Source organism: Betta splendens, chromosome 16 (genome assembly GCF_900634795.4).
Source record: "Betta splendens chromosome 16, fBetSpl5.4, whole genome shotgun sequence".
Taxonomy (NCBI): Eukaryota; Metazoa; Chordata; class Actinopteri; order Anabantiformes; family Osphronemidae; genus Betta; species Betta splendens.
Window position 1 is genome coordinate 15807162 of NC_040896.2, and position 24214 is coordinate 15831375.

Here is a 24214-nt window from a genome sequence, read left to right on the forward strand (position 1 = left end):
AGTGATGTTAAGGTTATTGTCGAAGTGTGAGTTAAGACTTATTTCTGGTGCAATGGGAGAATAAATAAAGAACAAAATAATAAACAGCATAAAAAAACATAGCAAAAATGTCCTTTACAGACTGCGGATTGCCTAATCCATATAAATTTATTACGACGCATCATCGGAGGTCACGACATCAATACTAAATAATCTACAGACAGAACAATCGCCATTCAGTTTTCTATATTTATAAAAATAGGTTAATTATAGGGTATTTTATTCAGAAAGGACATAATAAAGGCTAAGGTTAATCGATTAATCAATTAATATGCACGCATGTCTCGTTGTCGTTGTGTGCTTTAATCCATTTTTTAGAATGAATATCAATGTTCCATTAATACTTTGTAGGTTTAGGTAAAAATATTTAAATAGCCAACTGCTTGAGCGCATCTAAAGGCGCTTCCCCTTTTTTTGGTTATTTTAGCATCTCAACGGACCTTTGTTGGGTAAGCTCGTTTATAGGTTTTGTGGGGAAATCGAATCATATGACAAAACGATTAAGGTCATTTTTTTGTTGCATCATCATAAATATTTTAGCAAAGAACGACAGAATGCTACGCTTTAGTTTATGGGCAGATTTAGGCGCGCGAAGTGTAAATGCAAAAGTGCAGCTGCAGAAACAAACAGGAAAAGCCCAAACCGTGTCTCAGACATGAACCGCCTCCCATCAACGGGCGGCTCTGAGAGTTAAAACAAGCGCCCACTGTGTCTTTGATGGGTCGCCTTGCAGTCGGTGAGAATCAGTTGGTTAGCGGAACAACAGCAGCAACGGATAGTACAGATTCAGCTCGGATGCCAGCCTGGGACCGAGATTTGATAGTAGGTTCTGTGTTTATGTGAAATAAAGGTAAAGTACGTATGTTTTCAGTAACAATAGCTAGGTTAACCACAGGAACGCAACCAGGAAGACTAACAGATTTATTACGTGTGTTCCTACGGGTAGCTAAGCAAACGTTCGGTTAGCTAGCTGTTACCTAGCGTTAGCTTGTTCAACGGAAACGAATTGGTAATGGAATAGATTCAATTGTGAACGATGTAGTGCGTCAAAGTGGGCAACTTATTAAGAATATTTTATGACACCATAGAAGTGTGTAGCTCTAAACGTCGCATCCAGTTAGCATAGTTCAGTTTGAAGATATTTAATTTGGCCATTAGTCACGTTTGTTCGACAGCCTGTCTTAGCGGGTTAAGCGTTAGCGAGTCATTTCCTTCACGAATTAGCTAGTGAAGAGGATTAGTGTAAGAACACTGCATCTTAGGCTGTTTGTGTCCGTAGCATTATGCCCCCTCGCCACAAATAATGTACTCCCTGTAGACTCTTAGGAATATACATGTTTGTGTAACAGATTATGCAACCCTGTAGGACATGTGCTCATGTTGTTATTTTTGTTAGTACCCAGAAAAGTCTGCCGAGGTTGTTGCTGGCACGTTGAGGGACAGATGAGTTCGATAGGTGAGCAAATCCGTCATGCGCCAACAGCTGCCGAGTCTTTAGACGTTCGGTTTTATTAAACAGTGTGCAAGTGACGAGATCTTGTTCATCGGGAATTCAAGTCGCTGGGTCATAAAAGTTATGTTTGGTTGGTTTATTTGATGATGTAATAGAGAAGGTGTGACTAAACTACATTAAGATATTAAAGGACGTGATCAGTATGTGACTTAAAATGTATAATTTATAGTTTTGTTTTGCAGTGCTTGAACTATATAATTACATTTTTTCCTCCTGTTTGTTAGGTGACACTGTCTTGTATGGAATGACAACCTCACAGAGATATTTTGAATCCAAACCAGCCTGTAAGTTGGGACTCCACTGTCAATATGTTTAAACAGTGTGCTATTTCAGCGTGTGTTGATGTGCTCCTCTGTTGCCATTGTGTTGTTTTACAAACATATATTAGCTCGGTTCGCTGACATGGAGTGGCAGACACCAGCTGTGTCAGAGAAGTTCCAAAGCCGCTTTGGCCGCCGGCCTGGAACATCGGACAGTGGAGACACTGGTCTTGGCACCTCAGCATCTGACAGCGCAGAAGGTAAGGACTTTTGCTTGTCTTCCCCGTTTGACACTGGTGTCTGTCATGTGACAGAGGTTTTAGTATCAACTCCATAACTCCAGTTCTTCACCAGACAGACAGATTTGGGTGTTATCAAAGTCTATTAATTTAAACCTAATTTTATTCTGTTGTGTAACTCGACTTTAGAAGAGTTAATTCTGTAAAAGAGAAGCTTAACACAATGGCATAAAACTTCACTTCACTATCTATTGTTTTTTGTGGTTTAGCACAAGTGCTCACAACAGAATGTGCTTTTAAGTAAGTGCAAAGGCATAAATCTTAACCGGCTATTTATAGAGTAAAAAATGTTTATGATCCTTTGGTGGATACTCAATCCTCAGGTAAAGTGAAGTCCTACCTGAAAATGGCTAGCTCCAAGGTTCGGCTGCACTAATGTGCTGTAGAACCCATTGTATAGGATTGTTCTTTGGGATAGTAGGAATGTACAGGTTTTAAATGGGAGTAGTACAACAGTGGAAAAATGTGAACCCCCACTGGAGATTGGGCATGCATGTTTATCCTACACTCATCTGAATACACCCTGTATGGAAAAAATAACACGGGGTGTCCGAAACTTTCCATTCACTGGTTGTTCAGCTGTGTTGCATGGTCCTGGTGTGACACAACAAACACGTAAAAATAATAGACTAAAAGCTCATCATTGACAATCGTAAAGGTGCTTTAACCTGTTCTTTAATTTAGTAAAAATTTGCCAAAAAACACATTTTGTACTCTTACATTATGACTCAGTGCTTCTATTATTACCATAGATGATCTAACAGTTGTTAGTAAGTTGTAAGTAGATGCTTGTCTTTTTACATTTTCAAGTGACAGCAGGCTGAGATGACTTTGCTTTGGTATTGTAAGCTCATTAAGATAAGATACTTAAGATACTTAACATCCACTAGTTTTTAGGTTTGAATGATTTTGTTCTGCCTCATGCTTATTTAAGTTGTAGTCTGTGGATTTATTTGCTTTTAAGGGAGTGAATGTAACTAGAGTATTTCTTCTAGGCTTTGTTTGTTTAGTTACCACTGTTGAGCATGTTAGCTACAGATACAGCTTTGTTCAAGCACTTAACTTGACAGCAGTACTTAGCAGCTTGATAATTAATCCCAAATTTAGCCACTGTAATGACCTGTTATACGTAATAGTGTTTTTTTACTCTTGGAGTGTCCGTTAATTTGGCTTTATAATACTAGACCTTCTGTGTTTAGCTTTTGAAATATATTTTTTCCTTGTAGTTGCTTAGTGTGTTAAGCTGCGGGTAATTGTCAGTGTTTTTCAGCCGCAATGGAATGCATCCTTTGCTTCTACTTCATATTACAGAGTTAGACTTGTTCCAGCTAGTCAAGATGAATCAGTGGAGCCTGGAGGCTTCTTATGTGCACTGTGTTATTGATTGGAAAGCTCAACGTTATTTACATACTGTTTCTGCCTTTTTCACAATTTATTGTTTTACACTGTGAAAGTCAAAATGTTTTCATTAAGAATAATGGAGTTTAGACTTAATAGAAAAAAAATCCCTTTATATCATGGATCTTTGGATGTAAGCGCATGTGATGTATGCTACAGTGGGTGGAGGCAAGGTGCTTAAATAAGCGGCAACCACAGATCACTCTGTAACATGAGAGGTGGGCTATAAATACCCCTAACCTTTCCTGTGTATGCCTGTTTGTATGTGTTTGCTCAGACCTTGGTGCTGGTTACTTGGGCTGTTTAAAGGTAATCAAGTTTTGGATACAGGGTCTCCCTGCTGCAGTTTTCAGGCTTTGCTTCAGGAGTTGGTTCAGTGCTTCCCAGAGATGCGGAAAACGGAGCGTTGTTTTAATTTGTACTTTGCTGCTCAGCTCTTCCCATTTTGGCTCAAGAAATAATGCCACAGCAAATAACATGTTTGGTATGTTCAAGTGACTACCACATTTCTGGACTTGAGCACATCTCCCAGGTTTGTTTTGCTACATTCAGACGTGCATGATTCCTGTTTTGTTCAGTTTGGTGGCGATTCTTTGTTTAAGTTTACGGTGTTCTTTCACTTTTTAAGTGTAGCTTAAGGTTTGCAAATGAAGACGGTGAACATGCTTGTGCATGTTTAATGGTGTAGATTGGGTGTGTACCCTGTAGAGTCATTTCGGTGTGCATCTCTCTGTCGTTAAAGACATAATTACATGCTTCAATACTAATTAAAAAGGAAAACATGTAGCCAGGAGTTGCATTCAAAATGTCTGTTATGTACACACAGGTAATTCCTTAACACTCTTCATTAAGTTCTGTTAATAATTAATGGTTGTAGTGATATGTAATACAGAACTTTCATCCTGTGCATTGCTTTAAGTCTATTAAAAGCCATTTCCCTGGGTTGAGCCAGTCAGTGCCAGTTAATTCTTTCTGTGGTGACACCTCATCATCAAAGTAGGCCACCCATGAACCCTGCTGCATCTACTTTACATCACCAACTGAAAATGAAAACTGCCTGCAGTAGTGCTCCAGATATTCTGCGCTGATTTGAATAAGGTGGCTCTCTATACTGGAGAATAGTAACGATTGTAATTTCTAATGCCTCCTTCTGTTATTTTTTTTTAGATTTCTGCAGTTCCAGCAGCAGCCCATCTTTTCAGCCCATTCGAAGTCAGATCCCTATACCCACTGCACATGTCATGCCATCCACGGCCGGTTCCCCGGCCTCAAAGCCCCAATCATGTGTGCAGGAGGACTTTCTATCCAATGTTGAAGGGCGCAGGTCTTCGTCAGGCTCAAGAACCACCTCCACTTCAAAATCTTCCTCTCTCTCCAAATCAGCATCTTCGCCCAACTTGGACGCTCCGGTTGGGATGGGAGGTGATCCTGTCGGGCCTAAGCCAGACTGCCTGAGTCGTTATCGCAGCCTTGTCAATGGGCTGGACCACTCGCTTTTCCCTACAGATTACACACGGGTGGATGACGGCCACAGGTTTGACACTCCTGCTGTGGAACCAACACTAAATCAGTCAGCCCTGTTGGGAGGCTTATGTCCTGATGCCAGACTCCGATTACAGACAACTGGGATCTGTGATACTCCAGACTGTGTGTCTGAAGGCTACAGAGGAATGGAGCACAGTTTTAAGGTCCTGCCTGAAGCTAGGCCAGGAGCCTCTGGTACAGCAGAAACCTCTAATCAGAGGTGCAGTCAGCCTGGTGCAACTGCTGGAGTTTATGCAAGCCCTCTGAGCCTGCAGACACAAACTCTGCTGAGGGAGCACTCAGCTTCCAAAGGTTATGATTCACTGCGGCAGGACAGATGCAGCGAACTATCCAGCTGGCAACAACAGCAGCAGCATAAGCAGCAACTGGATACGTTACGCCTCCAGGTCGAACAAATGCAGGTAAGCATTTATCTTCTATAAAAAACAATATACCACACTTATTCTAAAAGTAGTCTGCTGTGTAGAAATATTCTTACTTCCAAAGTGTCATTCATCACAGTGTGGACAGCAGGTACACACAATTCAACTTGACCTCTATGGCGTTAGGGGCTCTTCTAAGGAAAACACCATTAGCGATATGTGGGACAAAATATGTAGGTCAACACTGGGAAAATAATGCTCCACTATACAGTGCCTAAGGGCATATATGTCCTATTTTAAACTGGATGTCTCAACTCAAAAAAAGGGTTAAAAACACAAAATAGTTTGTTAGTTTTCCTAAAATTAAATAATAATAATTACTTTATTGATCCCACATTGGCATATTAACCTCTGCATTTTGCAAACAGTGGGCATTCCCTTCTGCTCCCCAGGCCGATGCTCTACCTACCTATGAGGCTTCTTCAGTTCTGCAGCCTCCACAGAGTTGAGAAACAATTCTTTACTAATTCAGCACCCTTTTCTCCTCTGGCAGATGCTGACTAAGTTCACTTCTGAAGTGACAGCACTTCCATGTACAAACTTAGCAGAATATTTAAATGCAAAGTCTGTATAAAGGTCTAGTTTATTATCAGTAGTGCCAGGTGTATTTTTCAAAAAGGAATACAGACATTTGCAGTGTCTCTATGTCTGTTGGTAGAACTACTTTAAATAGTCTCTTAGCTGGAATTACATTCCCTTCTAAACAGAGGTTGGCAGTACTTGATGCTCGTGTCTTTTATGATGTTCTAACTAACTCAAGTTTTGTGATTAGTTGAGTCAGAGCTATTGGTGACTGATGACTGATTTGACTGATTTTGTTAAAAATATCTTGATCAAGTATTATACAGAATTCCTGAGCTGTTTGATTTCAAAACTTCAAGAGTAACCACAAAACAAAATTCAAAGTTGAACTTGAAAGCAATGATTTCAGCTCTGCACCCCATCGCTCATCAAAAGTTAACATATTCTCCACATTACGAAATGCTCACATTTCCTGAAATCCTCTCTTTTGTTACAGTTAATGAGTGCTGGAGTGGGTCAGTACGCATCTCTATATTCAACTCCTGTTCACTCGGAGTCTGGAAAGTGGGATGCTCTGGTCAAAGCCAGTGAAAGTCTATTAAAGGAGAAGGAGCTTATTATTGAGAGGCAAGTGTTTCTCATAACTGTCTGCTCATCCAATACATGAATTAATGTCAGTATTTTCCCCTCAGGTCTAAAGGCTATGCAGACTATATACAAACTAGACTGTTGTTCTTATAGTGGTTGAACTTTTTTGTGATATAGACAAAAACAGCATATGACCCAACTGGAGCAGCGTCTAAGAGAAAGCGAGCTTCAAGTCCATGGAGCCATTCTGGGTCGAGGGGCTTCCTATGGGGACATGTGCATGCTGCGGCTGCAGGTTAGCAACACGTGCTTTAGCATCCATAAACCAAACTAAGAAAACATTGTTAGACTGTCAGCATAGTGTTTGCCCTCAAGAGCCTTCATTATAATTCTTCTGTCCGTGGGGACTTTACAGGAGGCACAAAGGGAAAATGCTTTCCTGAGGGCGCAGTTTAGTGAGCGCACAGACTGCATTGCCTTGGAGAAAGCAGAGGCTGAACGCAGGCTGGGGGCAGTTGAGGCTGAGACGCGCCGACTAACGGAAAGTCTGAAGGAAACCTGTGAGAGACATGCAGAAGAAATGAAGAAACAGGATGAGAGGGTTTGTGCTTCCTCATCACCCCCTTAAATGTATTCACTGTTACAAGCAGGAACGCCACAGAGTGATATGACAAACAAATAAGATGGCTGTGTTTGAATGGCATTATGTGACTTTACCAACAGTTTCTTTTATTTCATAGCATTTACTGGTTGGATAACTGTGTTTGAGTCTTTACTGTAACGTGGTAACAGTGATATATTAATGAATTACTTTACAGGAAATGCTTGAAAGAGACTCACTGTCGAGTCTAATATACAAATAGACCTTTTGTTACCTGCAACTGTTGACTTTAACTCATTCAAATTTGCTTTTTCATAAAGACTGATGAAAAACATTTAATAAGCTGATGGAGTCGTTTCCTAGAGGCAACGACTTCATAGTATCTCACATGTAGTTAGGGTTTCTCACTAACCCCTTTTCTGTACAGATACGCAGTCGAGACAAGCACATCAACAACCTGAAGAAGAAGTGTCAGAAGGAGGCAGAGCTGAAGAGAGAGAACCAGCAGCGTATTGAGACCCTGGAGCGCTATCTAGCTGACCTGCCCACTTTAGAGGACTACCAGAGCCAGAATAAGCAGGTCAGGACAGTTCTGCTTACATTTATTCTTCTTCCTATGTTCGTGTGATTCATCCGTCTGCATCATTCATTTGTTTCATGGTCTTTCCTCATATCAGCTGCTTGAGGCCGAACAGCAGGCATCTGAGCTACAAGAGAAAGTCAAAGAACTAGAGCTCTGTCTGGAGACAACACGCTCACAGCTACGAGAAAAAGAAGCGCAACTGGAGGATCAGAAACGCAGGGAGAGAGACCTGCTAACCACCATTACAGAGTAAGAAATAAAATTACTCCACACACAACCCGCCTGCACAGTCGAGAAAGTATCAGCTCTGTGTGATGAGCAGTGTTTGTTATTTTATCATCAGTATGCAGCAGCGGGTGCAGCAGGGCCTTGAGGATGGAGCCAGACTGCCTTCTCTGGATGTTGAGAAGCTAAGAGGAGAGAACAATAGTTTGAGAGAAGAGCAGCAGAGACTCAAAAAGGTCAGCTGTTTTTCCTTTTATTGTTTTACACACGTATCAGTTAAACGGCAAAAAATAATTAAAACTGAAGTCACCCGGAATAATGCATGTAATTCAGGTTTGTCTTTTCATAGGCCCTTTGTTTCTGTAATGCTTCCAGTCTCAAAACTACCCCCATAAGACACAAATTTATAGCACATAAAAAGAACTATTTATTGATAAATAAGTAAATGAATAAGATAAATAAATAAAAATGCCCTATTGGAAATGTGCAGAGAGAATAATTTGATTAATCGCGATAGAACAGACTTGTTCACAATACCTTTTAATGGAAGGATTGTTTTTAATCCTCGCAGGTGATTGAGAAGCAGCACCGAATGATGGAACAGCTTGGCTCGCAGATCCAGGTGTTTACCTCATTTTAAAATAAAGTTGAATTATTTGTGTGGTGACTGTTTCATTCATAGTTTATTAACACATGTTTATGCCGGCAGGCTTTGGAAGAGCAGATCTCCCAGGAAGAGATTAGCTCACAGGCTCTGAGAGAAGAGGCGCTGGCCAAGGAGCAGAATGTGTTGGAGCTCCACACTGCAATGAAGGAGGTAAGATAAGGCATGAAAAACCAAATCCTGTGATAATGCAGGAGACCTTCACTTGTTGTCGTCATTAACTTAATGCTAATTGCTGTTGCAGTTGTCGGCCCAGAACCAAGAACTGATGGAGCAGAATCTGACCCTGCAAGAGCAGATGAGTGATTCAGAGCAGAAGAGCTCTACCCAGGCCTCATCTGCCCTGCAGCCAGCGGGGGCTCGGCTCACCCAGAGCCTCCATCTAGAGATCGCCTCCTGCCTCAGTGATCTGCGCTCCTTGTGCAGCATTCTGACCCAGAGAGCTCAGGGACAAGACCCCAACCTCTCCCTGCTTCTTGGTCTCACAAGTAAGTATTTCTTCACAATTTTCAAGTTACAAAATTTCAGAAAGAATAGAGGTGTACAGGTAGAATCAGTGGTGTGGCGTTTTCTCAGGTCCCCAGCCAGTGACACAGCAGGATGAGGACTGGATGAGTCCAGAAGTGCTGCAGAAGAAGCTTGTTGAGGCGCAGCAGCTCCGTCGAGACGTGGAGGAACTTCGCAACGTAATCCTGGATCGTTACGCGCAGGACATGGGAGACAACTGCATCACCCAGTAACCTTGCCACGCACACAGTTAATGAAGGAGACTTGTCAGAGCTCCATTTCTAAAACAGACTTGTCTTCTCCTCCTAATTGCTGAATGTCGGAAAGAGGACTGGATTTTAATTTTCTTAAAACAAGGACAGAGGAAAGCCCTAATGGTTTAGCTTCTAGTTCAATCCACTGACTGAACATCAGGTCTCAAGCCTGCCTGTAGCTCAGAGCACTCCCACCCCCTGGTGAGTTTATCTAGTCTATCTATTTCAGTCCAAGGGCTAACAGAAAATAACTTACCTCTTATACTTGATCTTTTAAGCATTGTGTGTGTGCGCGCGCATGTATGTTTGTGAGAGCGTCTTTCAATAGTGATGATGTGAGACGCTCTGTTACCAAACAGTCTTATGCGTTATGTTCCTCTCTAGTGGATAAATATTTCTGTAGATGTCCCACAAATATGATTTATTTAAATGTTACATTTCCCATCTAAGGGGAATTATTTGAGGAGTGGTTGACAATCAACTGACATTAACCTGTGCATTTAACTGAATTCACGAGGAAATGTTTCTAACATGCCATTATTTAAAATGGTGGACACTGTAACATGAGACTGGGGTTTAATACCAAATGATCTTCCACCAACAGGCCTATAACCATTGTATTACCAAAGACAACTCTGGTTGAAGCAGTTGTGAACCTCTGCGATGGTTTCTGAATGTGTCTCTTTGCTGCAGGCCTCGTTACGGACTGTACCAATGTGCCTTCCTGTCACCTTTGCAGCCACAATAGCTAGTTCATTTTAGAGCGACCACAAAGGGCTCTTTACAGCTGACTCTTCCACTATGACCTTTCTCTGAGCGCATCAACCAGTAGGACAGTTGATACATTCCCTGACTCTGAATGTAGCAGCAACTTGGGGCCACGTCACAGAGCTCGTGCAAGCCCCTGTTCAGTAAACCTCATTAGTTTAGGTGGTCTATTTACAACCTGCTTTGTTTAGATAGATGTCTGTATACTGTATGTGTCAGGGTTGTAATGGCTTGGCCAGATGTTTGATAAATATAGGTCTCAGAAACAGTATTATTCTCCAGTATTATTTATTTATTTTGTTTGCATTTGACAACTCTGTGTGAAAGCATTCTGAATGTGTTGCTGTAATAATGTGCTAATGTGTCTGAGCATCCTCTGCATGTAAAGGTCCCATGAAGTGGCTTTTATATTGTATTTTTTCTGTGCTGTTTCATGTTCAGTAGTATGTTCGGGGAGAGTTTTAATACTTAACCAGATAATTCACCTTTTTTAGGTGCAGGAGGGACACGTTATGGTTTTACGTGATGATAATGATTGCAGGGGTTGGCTGGATCACCCCCTCTGTCATGAGCACATTGTTCTGAATGAAGTTTTATATTTGCTCCGAGCTAAGCCATTTAAAAGAATGGGACACTTTAGAAGAAGAGAAAATGGATTTCATATATACAAAATATGCAACTAAGATTCTACACCACCCAGGGACACAAGCCATTTTTTCATTTCATGGGACCTTTAAACTTAAATAGCACAAGTTTTCTGCTTGGAAAGTACAGCTCCACATGCCTTAACATCTCAAATGTTTTGCAAAAAGGGAAGAAGATGTTTATATTTTCATACTTTTGTCCTTGTTTGTATTTGCATATTTTAGAAATAAAGAGTTTGAACAGTTTGTTGGGACTCGACTGCAGTGTCTTAAGGCATTTCCGTGGATAAAACCGTGCTTTTTTTGTCCCTGCTTTTTATAGCTGAGGATGTGCGGATTCTGTGGATCAGTAGCGGCTCTGCCAGATCAGGTATTAATGATGACGTGGCTGATCCTTATGTCATAAAGTGGACCACCTACTCATGTTTCCTACTGAGAGCAATAAAGCTGGATCAATGCATTCTTCCCTAAAAAAAGATATTAAATCAATTCTCAATCAATATTGCCCTCTGCCAGTGAATTAGCAGGTTTACGCTTTTGCAGCAGAAGAGTGGTTTTAGTTGTGAGTCCACACGATTGTAGAGTCTGGTGGTCGTCGTCGTAGCAGCGGTGAGGGTATGTGCTGATGATGTCATAATCCAGCTGACCTCCCCCTCTGTACAGACAGAACCACAAACGAGCCGTCTGGCTGTGAAGACAGACGCCAACAGAAGGAAACCTCAGCCGTGAGGACGCTCTCTCACCTTTGTCGGTCCAGATACTGCCGCAGGCGGCCCACGGTTTCTGAGAGGCACATGTTCAAAATGTAGGTGTGGCTCCCGTCCTCCGACTTCACCTTTAGCCCGATGGCATCGCGAGGAGACGGCGGCCGGGCGCCGCTGAACAAACCCAGGGTGTGAAAAGTAAGATCAGATTAAAGAATCACTATAATAGAACAATAGATGGTGCTAAAAGTCATCAGTGGACTCTGACTTTGCACAGTGTCCTACTTTCCTGACCCATGATCACAGTAATCTCCACAATCTCCACTCTTGGATTTTAATCTCCCTTTACATCACATAGCATGTTCTTGGATTTAGCACTTTCTGAAACCCTGCTTTTGTAAAATCAATTACATATAAAAGCCTGGGACCAGCAGCTGGGGAATATTGTAGCTCCAGCCCCATTTTATGCAAGTATCCTGAGTGACCTCAGTGTCACATTGTGTCATTTCCAACAGATTGAGTTAATTGGGACGATACTCTTTACAAAGTAGGTTAGTATTGACTGATGACGTCCCGTTTTACCTCTCTCTTGTCGCCTGCTGTGCTGCTGTGTCTATGAGGATCACCGAGTCGCTGCTGTGCTCTGTTGAGCCCTAGTGACAGGACCAGTTAGACCAGGATGATGCGCTGGTGAGTGCCTCATCCTCCATTTAACCTGCTCACCTGCAGGGTGGCCCTCAGCGAGTCCCTTACATCGATCACTCGACCGGCCCTGACCACCACCTTCGGCAGCCTGTTCAGGAACTGCTGTGTGGTCGGCTTCTTACCTGGGATCCAGCAGAAAACACAAGGACCATGGTTAATTGGCAGCACAGGCCTGATTTGGAGCTGATAGAGACAGGACAGACCTGGGTTCTGAGCTACGCCATCATTTGCCTCTCTGCCTCCGTACACAGCTCGTCCTTCTCCAGGGAATTTACTCCACGGGAGTCTGGCCTTGAACTCCTCATCTCGCCTGTCGTGAACCTGCACAGTCGGTTCCTTTCAGTTGCAAAACTGCCCGTTTGCAAACGGACAAACAGAGAAGGAAACGTGGACCCACCTCCAGAGGAACGCCGTCCGGAAACCTCTGCTGAAGCTCGGAGGGAAAATAACCGTCCATCAGGTCCTGCATGCACTGCTGCAGAAACCAGAGCGGAGCTACTGTGTACTGAGGCTACTCCACAGCAGCGGGGTTTGCTTCAGAACCTTTACCTGAGTGCTGCGGTCCTGATAGGAGCGGAAGGGACCATGGAACATGACGATGCCGTTCCTGTAGAGCCTCAGCTGGACGGGGTCCTTCCTGCTCAGCTGGGCCCCTGTGGCGGTAGTCTGAACCACAGACTCGCCTTCCCCTGCGAGCACGTTCAGCTCCCTGACCCTCTGGAGCACAAGGTCAAAGTTCATGGTGAATTTCCCGAGGGAGGTGCCTTTGGACAATAAAATACAGTATAAGGCATGGCTTTAGGGAGGAAATGCTGCAGCTCCATGTGTGGAAGCCTACAGAGGTCACTACCTGTCTGCCAGAGGCCTCGCTCTGACTCAGGGGATGGGTCTTTTTCCGCTGAGTCACCGCCGTCCCTGTCTCCCACCCAGGTCAAACCGTAGTCACTTAGAAAGCTCTGAAAGCGGGCGTCAACACGAATCAGGGCGGCCTCATGGAAATGTAACCACACGGACCAGATTTAACGAGCTTACCTCCATTTCATGCACCTGGTTCTGCAGACGCTGGCACTTGCTTTGCAGATCGTCTGTGCTGCTCAGCTCGTGTTTGCTCTCTGAACACACACACACACACACACACAAATGCAGTGTATGTGTTGTTCATACAGGAGCTCAGAACATTCAACTGTACATGTAGTTAATACCTGATTCTCTCTTAAGTCTCAGTTTCTCCTCCAGAGCAGAAATCTTTTTGTCCTTTAAAGCGCAGAAAACAGAAACTGAACATTTGACACGTTGGGGAAAAAAAAGTCTGATTTCCTGGCCCAAGTGTGTGTTCACCTTGCGCTCCATCTCCTGCGCTTGGATCCGCATCTGTTTCTCCAGCAGGGTCACTCGTTGCATCATAGCTGACATGAGCTCTAAGTCACTGGGTGGCGCAGCTGATTTTGAAGGTTATAAATATTGAGTTTAAGATAATATTGGCCCAGGTTGTCTTCAAATAAAAACATACCTTTCTTTAAGGGAATGTTTGACTTGACTTGACTGGTAAGAGCGTGTGACGGTCCGGGACTGTTTGCATCAGAGGAATCAGCATCGGCCAACGCTGACTGACATTCTGTAGAGAACAACGAGAAGCAAAGAGCATGTTCCATATTTACAGTAACACAGGTTTAACATGAAATGCTATCATGTACTTCTAGATATAATTCATAATAATAATAATAATAATAATAATAATAATAATAAGAAGAAGAAGAAGAAGAAGAAGAAGAAGAAAAAGAAGAAGAAGAAGAAGAAGAAGAAGAAGAAGAAGAAGAAGAAGAAGAAGAAGAAGAAGAAGAAGAAGAAGAAGAAGAAGAACAACAACAACAACAACAACAACAACAACAACAACAACAACAACAACAACAACAACAACAACAACAACAACAACAACAACAACAATTCTGTCCTGTAGTGGGGTTTGTTACCTTTTAACAGATTCCTCCTGAAAGGCACTTTGTGTCTGTCCCTGCAGGTCAAAGACATTTCAAGGTGACGCTGCTTGTTTCCTTCCTGTAAAGCTCAGTAGAAGGACATTGAACGTACCCCTGGTCGTGTAGAGGGACCTGCAGTGGGATGCGCCTTGTTTTCTTCAGCATCGATAACGGAGAGCTCATTTTAGCTGAGATGGGGTTAAAACAGTTTAAAAACCCCAGTCTGTGTGATCGGAGGGACTTCCTGAGTTGGAGAGTTTGTTTGGAGTCCGTTGCCAGTAGCAACGCAGCGAGCAGCCGGTTGTTCCTCTTTCATCCGCATGAGGGCGCTGTTCTGCCGAGCGCCTCTGCTTCTCATTCACACTCGCCGGCGTCGCGTAAACTTGGCCACAGCTGTTTCGCCGGCCCGTTGCCGTTTTATTCCCAGACTCCCGTTGAGTCTATCGGCCGTCACTATGCTTTCGCGACCCGCTCCGCTCGTCGCGGTGTCGCCCTGAAGCCCTGGGAGCGATCGGCGCCAGGCGGCCCGGCGCAGCCACACTGTCCGGTGCAGCCTGCGGGGCGCAGGGAGGATGCGCAGGCCTGCGCCTCTGACAGCACATCCATCACTGCCCCGGAGCTGTTAGTGTCGCCCGGGACATGGCTGCACCCATCGCACATTTCGACGCCGAGTGGCCGGGTTCGGGCGAGGTGAGCGTGGTTTCAGAGCAGGGGCTGCTCCGGCAGAAAGGCCGCGCGGCGGCCGCCTCCGCCGCCGCCGCGGCGGAAGCGGCTCCGCGGCTGCTCCTGGTCGACGACGATGACGATGATCCTCCCGAACTGCACGACAGCAGCTTCTCCCCCAGCGGAACCGGCGCCTTCAGGTCCATCGAGGACCTCGTGAACGGGTTTGACGAGAAATTAAACGCGTGCTTCCGAAATTTTGACGCCAGGACGGACACCATCGCTCCCGTGAACGTGATCAGCGAAGAGACGCTGCTGGAGAGGGACGAGTGGGTGTTTGGTTGTTGTTGTTGTTGTTGTTGTTGTTGTTGTAACCAGTCATCAAAGCCAGTATTAATGCAGATTCAGTTCCACAGAACAGGTGCATGATTATATGTGTGTCTGTTTTTACTGGGCAGTGATATTAACAGCTGTTGGTGCACGTGACCTCATTATACACAGATCTGTAGAGTTCAGTGGACCGGCAGGAGGTGGAAGAGTAAAACCCACAGTCAGAGACGCTAAGTGTTGACTTTATTTCTCCATCGGGAGGTTTCCTGCTGCAGCTTTGGTTCGGGTGATGCTTCCTAACGTCCTCATCAGTGGCGTTTTTAACTTGATAAGCTCCTTTGGGGATTAATGTTTCAACCTCTGCATCAAAGCAGTTTAACCTGCATGTGGCGTTTTTATCCTAAATAGGATGTTTTGAAGCATCTCTGTGGCGTCAGACAGTCGTTCAGCCTTTACAGAGTTATCGGTAATAACTAGCAGGACGTGTTACTTTGTGTAATTATTATGTTTATGCTGAGGTGACCCCAGTGACCTTATTGAGCAGCCTTCTACAACCACTGTTGTAATTAGCAGTGTATTTCTGAATTATGCCCTCAAACGTTGCCAGATGTGACTCTGTCCTGCTCCGTGCAGCATCTGGAAGGCTTTAACCAGTAACTACGGCCGAGCAATGCCGGTGGACTGGAAGCATTCCCGAACGCGTTCCCTGCACATCCCCGCGTTCACCCTGGAGGAGAAACTGGTTGGTGATTCCCCCCACCCGCCCTCTCCCAATGACTGCTGTGTTCCCGTCACACATCACAAATATTCAATGCGCCCGAGGGTTTTAGTGCTTTGATTAAATTCCCTCCCCCTGCTTTGTTGCCGTCTAGAGAAAGGCCGACGTCACAGCCGAGCTCTCGGACGACGAGGAGCTGAGGGAGCAGCTGGACATGCACTCCATCATTGTCTCCAGCCTCGCGGAGGAGCCTCTGTTCAGCGTGGAGCAGGTAATTTTAATTAAACACGCAGACCGCCGCGCGTGCGACACGAAGGCCTGCTGTTCAGCCGATGCTCTGTGCAGGTCATCGAGGAGATAGAGGAGATGATGCAGGACTCCCCTGATGTGGAGGCGCAGCACAACCCGTCCCAGTCTGACCTGTCCATGCTGTCGCTGGACGTCCAGCAGACGAGCGGCGGTCACCACAGCGAGAGTGAGCGTCCAGTTGAGACCAGTAATCCTTTTAGTAGGACCTAGAAACTATGTGTGTGTGTGCGTGTGTGTGTGTGTGTGTGTGTGTGTGTGTGTGTGTGTGTGTGTGTGTGTGTGTGTGTGTGTGTGTGTGCGTGCTTGCTCCAGGGGTGAAGTCCCTGAGTGCTGCAGAGCTGAATGAGCGTCTGCAGGAGCAGGACGCGGACATCAGGAGGCTCTCGGAGGAGCTGGTGCAGCAGCTGGCTCTCAGGGACGAGCTGGAGTTTGAGAAGGAGGTGAAGAACACGTTCATCTCGGCGCTCATCGACGTCCAAAACCGGCAGAAGGAGCATCGGGAGCTCCTGAAGAAGAAGAAGAAGCTCAAAGCAGGAGCGGGGACGTCGCAGGTCCACACAGAGAAAACTCTGGGATCCGTCAGTACTTTATTCTTACTCATGCCTTTGTTTTTCCTGCATGTCTGTTTTCCTGGAATCTTTCTTGCGCTTTGATTAAATCTCTCCTTTTGCCTCCTCGCTTCCCTTCTTTCCCTCGTAGCTTTTCAGCATGGAGGGACTCTCGTCTGTCATTCAAAATGGCTTCCGCCAAACCTTTGGGAGTGGGTGCAGTGAAAAGCAGGTTACTCTTGATCTCAGCTGTGTTACTTCAATGCCTGCCTATTATCTGATGCTAAAGGCTGTAGTTAACTGGTCGAGATGCTGTCTGTGGTCTGATCCCCATGCATCACCTGCTCTCTCTCTCTCTCTTTCTCTATCTCTCCCTGACCGTCCACAGTATCTGACCACTGTCATCCCATATGAAGAAAAGGGGCAGCCGCCGTCGGTTGAGGACCTTCAGACCCTCACTAAAAGTAGGCGCCCTCATTCAGATCCTCCTCCTGTTTGGTGGCTGAGGAACCGTCACTGATGGTTCCGTTTGTCTCTGGATCTGCGTTTTCAGTTCTGCACGCTATGAGAGACGACAGCGACAAGGTGCCCAGCCTCTTAACAGACTACATCCTCAAAGGTGAGCTTGTGCTCGTGTATGAGTCGAAGTAATAAAGCTCCATGTTCACTCCTGTCCTATTATAAAACACTTCCTTTAGAAAGACCTGAAACCTTCCTGATCTTTTCAGTACATTTATGCCACTTTTGTAGATGTTGGTGTATGAGGGCATCATCAATAACAGCTAACGAGTCTAATCTCCAGATGTGATGTAACTCTCCTTCCTCTTGTGCGTCCTGTCTTTCATTGACTCCTCTTCTCATTCTTTCTCTCCCCACTTCCTGTTCTCTGCGCTGCTTAATTTATTGCTAGCTCTGGTGTGAGCGCCCGGACGGAGAGGTTCGTGCCACGTTCACCTGTGATGTGCACTGTTGTGGTGTGGTGACTCACGGTGTGAGAGCGCCCCCTGTCCACCACCGGACTGTAGTGCAGTTTGACCCCGACGTCCTCGTGTTGGCGTGTCCCCTCTCCCTCATCCCTCCCTCATAGACGCACTGACACAGTTAGCATTTAACACTGTGTTTAATCAGGATTAGTGTGAGTTATTAAGCTCTGGACTCTATCCCTAAAGTCACCAATCCAATGTTAGATGAACCTGCTGGAGAGCTTTTTTTGGGGGATTTTAGCTGTCTCTAGGTGCATTTTCCTTTGTCTTCCTCCTCTTTGTCTTCGTGTCTGAGCTTTAACGCATCTTATTGTAGCTCTACTAACTTTCACCTGTGTTTGTTTCAGTCCTTTGCCCAACGTAGACCAGCGGGATGGTGCTAATACTCTACAGAGGCTTCAGACTGTTACCAATGGCAACAACATCCAGAGGACCCATACAACCAATGGCTATAAAAACATGTTTTACAACATGAAGCCTCCTTCTCCGTATTGGTTTCTGTTTTTTTTTTTTTTACCTCAATTGTGTTTTGTTTGTTCTTCATTTAGCTGTTATTTATTTATTTATTTTGGATGGAGTGCTGTGGTTTTCCTTTGTTTGTGAACTTTGACTTTTTTCCCATTGGAAAAATATTGTAAAACTCTAAATTATATGAGAAAAATACATATAGATAATATTGAGCTGTGATGCATTTATCTCAAGGGCTTGTCATCCATTCAGCAACAAATAAACACACAAAGCACAGACAAAAAATGACACAAACAAATCCAATGAAAAAAAAGACAAATAATACTTAAATAATTAGCAAGGATTTTATAGGGATACATGTATCAATAGTTACCTTTAACCAGTGGGCATTAACACGATAAGTGCAAACCGATTATACAGGTTCAACACAGACGACGTGGGCTGTTTGCTGCCAGCGGTACCTCCTCACACACCGTCATCACTGTGGAACAGTGCTGATGGTGAAGGTGGAGACCACCAGGCTGACATGCTCTAATAACTAAGCGTCTGTGAACTCTGAACTGTGACTCATGCACTGTCTGTACTTGTGTGATGCCGACTGCTGATTCTGATCCTACGTGCCTGATGTGCCCAGGGCAGCGTGCACACCGACCGGGCATTGTTATTCTGCTGCCTTTGCCTTCGCCTCAACTTTTGTACATAATATATCCTTATTTTCAATAAATGTCACCTGAATGTTTTAAAGTCCTGCTTCTTTGACAAAATGATATCATGCTTTATTTCTGTTATCTATAGGAAAACTCAATTTAAAATATTCTCTTGAATTAAGTATAATATGAAAAGGAGAATCCCAGAGCTTTATAAACAGCTGAGACAGGGGCAAGAGGGACAACAGACATAATGTAAACAAAGAAAACAGATGTGAAAATTGAAATTGAAAGATGTTTTATGGAGTCAAACAGCACAACACACGCTGTCACACTATCTCACATGTTATTGCTGGGTGGACTTGCAGGATTTAAGTTACCCCTAGAGTATTTGCTCATATTTGGAGATGGTGCCTTGTTTTATGTTTGGCTTTGGGCCGTGTAAACTGTGGCTTTTCTGAAATTTTGAGTTTTCTCATAGCTGGCAGAGGTCAGCCAAACTCTCCAGCAAATACTCTTTTCAGAAAACAATGAAAGTAAAAGCTAACAAGTTCCCAACAGTATTTCTCGGTTATGTCACTCCTCCAGCTCACTGAGGAGGTCCAGATGTAGGTCCTATGAAATCTCTGGCATGTTGGAGGCTTGAAAAAGAGAAACACAGCAAAGCCTTTGACAGGAAAAAAAGGATTAAGTCTAGTTCAATAAACAAGAAACTGTTCAGGCCAGTTGGAAACCTCAGTTGCTATTTAGTGACAGAAACACTAAGGCGTTTGATAAACACGCCTTTAAAGACAGTTATGAATTTGTTGTAATTTATCGTTACTCACAAATACTTGGAACCAGAGTCATGCTTGATTTACCACAGCTGTAAAACATCTGCAAAGCATTTGTTTCTTCTGGGATTAGATCTTCTTATTCAGTCCTGAGCAGCCGCTGGGGATGTGCAAAACACAGCCGCCTGGTCAGGCACTCAGAACTGCGAGGAGCTGCGAGAAGCTGCGAGGAGCCGCGAGGAGCTGTGAGGAGCCGCGAGGAGCTGTGAGTCGCACTGCACAACAGCAGTATCTTTACAGCTGATCGAAGTGCTTCTGCCATGGACGCTAGAGGAGTTCGGTTGGTGCTTTGCCTCCTCCTGCTGGGCCACCGCACTCTCCAGCAGAACCCGGAGACCCCAAAGAGAGAAAATGAAAAGAAAGGTGGGACGTAGCTTTACATTGGAAACGTTTGAACGGACAGATGGATGATTCTGTGGGGTACTGATTTCATTTTGCTTTTGCATGTTTTACACTTAGACTCAAACAGTGTTGCCATTGAGGAGCTGAAGAACCAGATGAACGACATCATTCAGCAGCTGAATTTGTTGAAGGAGCAGCAAGCCTTGCACACAGGTGTGGTTGGTGGAGACAATCTGCTCCACAGAAACAAGCTCACCCATTGAAAGCATTGGCACCTCCATCGTATTATCTCCTCTTCCAGTTTGTCTGCGGGGCACTAAGATCATTGGGAAGTGCTTCCTGGCCAATCCGGTGAAGAAGACGTTCCACGCAGCCAACGACGACTGCATGGCCAAAGGCGGCAGCTTAAGCACCCCTCTGACGGGAGACGAGAACCAGCAGCTCTACAGCTACGTCCGCCAGAGCGTGGGCCCCGAGGAGCCGGTGTGGCTGGGCATCAACGACATGGTGAGCGACGGCCTGTGGGTGGACCAGTCGGGGGCCAGCGTGCGCTTCAAGAACTGGGAGACGGAGATCACCCAGCAGCCGGACGGAGGAAGCAGGCAGAACTGCGCCATCCTGTCCACGACAGCCAACGGGAAGTGGTTTGACGAGAGCTGCCGGGCTGAAAAGGCCTCGGTGTGTGAGTTCAACATCGTCTGACAGCTGCTTGGCATCACTGTGTAGACGGATGCACGCAGTGCACTAAAGATAATGTGTGACATCATTCTTAAGATAATCATATTTTACGCACATTTGATAAGTGTATAAGAGTTTGTACATATATGTTCATCATGGTAAACACCGCTGGATGTCATGTTTTTATACTGCCTACCACGGCAATAATATATATTTAACCTTCTTTCCATTTATGATGATCAGATGATGCTTTAATATGTGAATAAACACACATCCTCAAACAAGCCATAAAAAATTTACTCATGTATTAACCTAACTCATCACAAGTCCATGTACATGTATATAAAACAACAGCTATCTGATATTTAATGTATCCAATGATGCTCTGGTGATGGCATCAGCAGAGCTGAGAGTCCTGAGCTCAGGTAGGTTCTATGAGTCAAAGTCCACACGGACGAACAGACCCGAGGTTCTGCCTCCGCTCCAGTTGTGATGCAGTTCTATCCTCCGACCAAGTAGCAGTCACCACTACTGTGCCGTGCTTTGTGTGTCCAGCAGGTGTGAGTAGATCTTTGTTTCATCAATTGAGACGTACACATGCTCCTCATCTGAGCCGGGCTCGGGCCAGTTGCTGTAGACCCTGGTGCTCAAGTCTGGATTGTAAATGGACGTCTGATATTTCTGAGCTTCTTGTCTTTCTTTCATTCTTGTCTTCTTCTGTTTTCTGTTTTGATAGAGCAACAAGAGAATGAGTTTATGAGCACATACAGACACATAACTGTGTAAAAAAAACTCAAACTAGAAAAAACATGCACTTACTTCATCACTACACAGGCCACTAACGCCACAATGACTAAAATGGCCAAGACAGCAGTCACCACAACCAGGATCATGGTCACGTCTGATGGAGAAAGGAAACAGCTTCATTAATAATTCAGTCATGCCTCTATCTCACATGTCACCAAAAAGTAAGGAAGCTGTATTTTCTGATAGTGAAGGTCATCATCATCATCATCATCATGACCAGCACACCTTTACTGCAAACACAGTGTGAATATAAATGTTTATTATGTGAAACTGACATTTACACTGAATCGAATATTCATTATAAATCATAAACAAAATCCAACATAAACATACAAACAAACCTGTTCTGACTGAAGTCAACACCCTGAGGCTGAAAGAGAGTGTAGAGTTCGATGAGGTCATGTCCATCTCACAGTTCCTCAGCGTCACGGAGACGTTCCCCTTTTCCTCATTACGTTGGGCGTCTGTGAGGTTCCGGAACAACGCTGCTCTCTCTTTGCTGCGATACTCCACCGCCGCCATGTTCTTCAGGCAACGTGGCTGTGAGACGTTTAGGAACTGAACAGAAGTCCCGTGTTTGTCTGGAACCTGAATGTCCCACTCTATCACGCTGCTGCTGGGAACACTGTCCGGGTAGTTTGGAGACAGCAGCTCAGAGGACGAGGTTCCCTCTGGGAACGTCAGTGTGATCTTAGCGAAGGCTGGAGGAGAAAAGAGTAAAGGATGCTGTGAGTGAGAAAACACAGCAGAGGTAAATAGTGGAGATATGAACGCTCACGGTGACATACACTGGATTTCTTCCCCCACAGACACGTTGAACTGATCATTCTGCAGCTTCTGTCTTGCAGGAACCTCCACAGAGAACCTCCCGTTGCTCTGAATCTGAACACTGCTGATACTTCCCTCTCTGCAGTATTTCCCTATGGTGGCGCTCCCTGTGGCCCGTGAGGCCTGGAGGGTGAAGCTGTGTCCGCCCTCACACGCCTCCCATGGACGGATCTGTCTCAGGCCCGGCTTGGGGAAGTCTATCCTGAACGCCGTCTGTGGCGAGGCGTTCAGGGTCCAGGTGAACGTGCGGTTAAAAGCCAGTAATAGACTGAAGCTGGAGTCAGACTGGACGATGTGACCGTTACAGGACTTTGTGCTGCATTCTGGTGAAAATGTAAGTTAATGACTCACACCAGACATATACACTCACATTATATAATATAGGATAAGTTAAATCATTCAGATCTTACCTATGTTTTGCTCAATTTTCACAGTGAAGTCTGTGAATATGGCTTGACGTGTGGGGCATTCGAACTCAACCAAGACAGTTGAATCTTTGAACTGTTTCGAGTCAAAACAGTTTCGACGCCATACCTTTATGCAGACTTTGCAGTTAGTGTTCTGTTTAGTCTGGATGGTGACGGTGACGCCTTTGTCAACGTGGACGGTCACCTTTTCAACCTCTGAACAAACAACAGTATTAATATTGGACTGAGAAATAAGAAATAATAATTGCAGATGTTGATTCAAATGAACAACATCCTCAAGTAAGGAGGTAGTAAGATGTGTTATATAACTCAGTGTTGAAATACATTTCACATCTTACTACATTGAGTAAACAGGTTTTTTCACATACACTAATGCAACTGAGTGTAATTTGAAACTCATGTAGTTTCATGGATACTCTCGCTCAGTCAGTGTTCAGTATTCAGTAAACACAAACACACAGTACCAGCATAAAATAATTTTTTACTTCAGTACACTACGGCACCAAAGTACTACTACTACAGTACTATACACCGTTGTTACCATTGGGCCCATCTTTACCTGTTTTATTGCTGTTAGCAATAAAGACAGTCAATAATATAATTAATAATTTTATTCTACATAAGTGGAAACCAACAATACTATATGAAATCCAGCAGGTTATTGTGCAATTCATAACGCACAGGAGGAGGTGATATTGTGTTGAGCATGTGGATAAAGGTGTGAACCCGCTCAACAGGTTCTTAATGCAAACGCTGCATATAACATATTAGTCTAAACCTGCACAGATCCTGGATTCACACATGAAATCCTAAATTAATATATTATTTTTAATACACCATCATATGATACCTAATGTTTAACACAGTCAGAAACACTGATATAGGTGATTCTGGCCTGGTATCGGACAAACGTCAGCAGTTTGCTGCTTATTATGCTGTAAAATAACCCCAACAACGTCATCAGCACCAACTCGTAACCGATCATTCGTCCTACCTGGCGCAGAGCAGGCCTTTAAAGTCAGCAGTAGAACCAGCAGAGGGACCCCGGCTGTCGATGGGACCATGTTGTCCCACCGCGTTGCTCCCTATCCGCGATCCTGAAGCAGATCCGCGATGATCGAACCTGGGATCGTCACCAGCCGCATACGGACTTTTGCTTTCGCCCGAAGCTGCAGCAGTTGCTCAACTCCTGCAGCCGCGTGTGTCAGCGATGAGCAACTCGCCGTGAAGTCGGGATCGCCAGGTGTACTCGTTAAGACAAGCAGGAATGTCTACCGGCAGGAAACGGGCAAGGCTTTATATCCCGATGACGTCATGGCTCAAAGTAGATAAAAATGCATCATCACCATTTAATGCTGATGCACTTTGTGCTGCTGTTGACGTTCGCGGTGTCGTTTGGCTCAACGCTAGGCCTC

General features: G+C 44.6%; 5 protein-coding genes across 13 annotated transcripts; 3 read left to right on the forward strand and 2 right to left on the reverse strand.

Moving 5' to 3' along the window:
- Window positions 1-728: 728 nt before the first annotated feature.
- On the forward strand, window positions 729-11078 carry cep85 (centrosomal protein 85). 6 transcript variants are annotated; one of them, XM_029128276.3, is made up of 15 exons: window positions 731-861; window positions 1436-1495; window positions 1777-1836; window positions 1941-2072; window positions 4677-5455; window positions 6495-6625; window positions 6764-6881; window positions 7002-7187; window positions 7615-7767; window positions 7865-8019; window positions 8114-8231; window positions 8567-8617; window positions 8705-8812; window positions 8904-9147; window positions 9236-11078. In XM_029128276.3, the coding sequence occupies exons 2-15, from the start codon at window positions 1483-1485 to the stop codon at window positions 9397-9399; spliced, it is 2412 nt and encodes an 803-aa protein (XP_028984109.1). In that variant the 5' UTR covers window positions 731-861; window positions 1436-1482; the 3' UTR covers window positions 9400-11078. The 6 variants fall into 6 exon arrangements, with proteins under 6 accessions (XP_028984111.1, XP_028984109.1, XP_028984108.1 ...); XM_029128275.3 differs by having other exon boundaries at window positions 739-889; XM_029128278.3 differs by lacking the exon at window positions 1436-1495 and having other exon boundaries at window positions 729-861.
- ubxn11 (UBX domain protein 11) lies at window positions 10460-14462 on the reverse strand. 2 transcript variants are annotated; one of them, XM_041067650.2, is made up of 14 exons: window positions 14330-14462; window positions 14212-14252; window positions 13752-13856; window positions 13580-13680; window positions 13444-13495; window positions 13274-13353; window positions 13092-13197; window positions 12791-13005; window positions 12639-12713; window positions 12445-12562; window positions 12260-12363; window positions 12119-12189; window positions 11576-11710; window positions 10460-11487 (listed from the first exon to the last, which is right to left on the reverse strand). In XM_041067650.2, exons 1-14 carry the CDS (start codon window positions 14398-14400, stop codon window positions 11325-11327), a joined length of 1437 nt encoding a protein of 478 aa, XP_040923584.1. In that variant the 5' UTR covers window positions 14401-14462; the 3' UTR covers window positions 10460-11324. The 2 variants fall into 2 exon arrangements, with proteins under 2 accessions (XP_040923584.1, XP_028984113.1); XM_029128280.3 differs by having other exon boundaries at window positions 12639-12716.
- A 394-nt stretch (window positions 14463-14856) lies between these two features.
- Window positions 14857-18980, forward strand: fez2a (fasciculation and elongation protein zeta 2a). 3 transcript variants are annotated; one of them, XM_041067651.2, is made up of 10 exons: window positions 14857-15209; window positions 15844-15952; window positions 16083-16199; window positions 16274-16403; window positions 16550-16815; window positions 16937-17017; window positions 17174-17249; window positions 17339-17404; window positions 17696-17722; window positions 18116-18980. In XM_041067651.2, exons 1-9 carry the CDS (start codon window positions 14857-14859, stop codon window positions 17704-17706), a joined length of 1209 nt encoding a protein of 402 aa, XP_040923585.1. In that variant the 3' UTR covers window positions 17707-17722; window positions 18116-18980. The 3 variants fall into 3 exon arrangements, with proteins under 3 accessions (XP_040923585.1, XP_028984115.1, XP_028984116.1); XM_029128282.3 differs by lacking the exon at window positions 17696-17722; XM_029128283.3 differs by lacking the exons at window positions 16937-17017; window positions 17696-17722.
- A 135-nt stretch (window positions 18981-19115) lies between these two features.
- Window positions 19116-20873, forward strand: clec3ba (C-type lectin domain family 3, member Ba). Its single transcript, XM_029128286.3, has 3 exons — window positions 19116-20079; window positions 20176-20271; window positions 20360-20873. Exons 1-3 carry the CDS (start codon window positions 19977-19979, stop codon window positions 20758-20760), a joined length of 600 nt encoding a protein of 199 aa, XP_028984119.1. The 5' UTR covers window positions 19116-19976; the 3' UTR covers window positions 20761-20873.
- Window positions 20874-21015: 142 nt separating this feature from the next.
- On the reverse strand, window positions 21016-24124 carry LOC114842611 (CUB domain-containing protein 1-like). The gene is made up of 6 exons (XM_029128281.3): window positions 23794-24124; window positions 22782-22994; window positions 22332-22694; window positions 21885-22244; window positions 21556-21637; window positions 21016-21460 (listed from the first exon to the last, which is right to left on the reverse strand). The coding sequence occupies exons 1-6, from the start codon at window positions 23861-23863 to the stop codon at window positions 21265-21267; spliced, it is 1284 nt and encodes a 427-aa protein (XP_028984114.1). The 5' UTR covers window positions 23864-24124; the 3' UTR covers window positions 21016-21264.
- Window positions 24125-24214: the final 90 nt, after the last annotated feature.

Coding starts and splice junctions, on each gene's coding strand:
- LOC114842611 (XM_029128281.3), bottom strand. CDS start 23,863: ATGGTCCCATCGACAGCCGGGGTCCCTCTGCTGGTTCTACTGCTGACT. Junction 21,638..21,884: donor GTTGACTTCAGTCAGAACAG/GTTTGTTTGTAT, acceptor TTTCTCCATCAG/ACGTGACCATGATCCTGGTT. Junction 21,461..21,555: donor GTGGCCTGTGTAGTGATGAA/GTAAGTGCATGT, acceptor CTATCAAAACAG/AAAACAGAAGAAGACAAGAA.
- fez2a (XM_029128282.3), top strand. CDS start 14,857: ATGGCTGCACCCATCGCACATTTCGACGCCGAGTGGCCGGGTTCGGGC. Junction 16,816..16,936: donor CAGAGAAAACTCTGGGATCC/GTCAGTACTTTA, acceptor TTTCCCTCGTAG/CTTTTCAGCATGGAGGGACT. Junction 17,018..17,173: donor GTGGGTGCAGTGAAAAGCAG/GTTACTCTTGAT, acceptor GACCGTCCACAG/TATCTGACCACTGTCATCCC.
- ubxn11 (XM_029128280.3), bottom strand. CDS start 14,400: ATGAGCTCTCCGTTATCGATGCTGAAGAAAACAAGGCGCATCCCACTG. Junction 14,253..14,329: donor GTCCCTCTACACGACCAGGG/GTACGTTCAATG, acceptor TTTGACCTGCAG/GGACAGACACAAAGTGCCTT. Junction 11,711..12,118: donor CAGCAGGCGACAAGAGAGAG/GTAAAACGGGAC, acceptor GGGTTTGTTCAG/CGGCGCCCGGCCGCCGTCTC.
- clec3ba (XM_029128286.3), top strand. CDS start 19,977: ATGGACGCTAGAGGAGTTCGGTTGGTGCTTTGCCTCCTCCTGCTGGGC. Junction 20,080..20,175: donor GAGAGAAAATGAAAAGAAAG/GTGGGACGTAGC, acceptor TTTTACACTTAG/ACTCAAACAGTGTTGCCATT. Junction 20,272..20,359: donor GCAGCAAGCCTTGCACACAG/GTGTGGTTGGTG, acceptor CTCCTCTTCCAG/TTTGTCTGCGGGGCACTAAG.
- cep85 (XM_055503034.1), top strand. CDS start 1,417: ATGTTGTTATTTTTGTTAGTACCCAGAAAAGTCTGCCGAGGTTGTTGC. Junction 6,882..7,001: donor TGTGCATGCTGCGGCTGCAG/GTTAGCAACACG, acceptor GGGACTTTACAG/GAGGCACAAAGGGAAAATGC. Junction 8,020..8,113: donor CTGCTAACCACCATTACAGA/GTAAGAAATAAA, acceptor TTTTATCATCAG/TATGCAGCAGCGGGTGCAGC.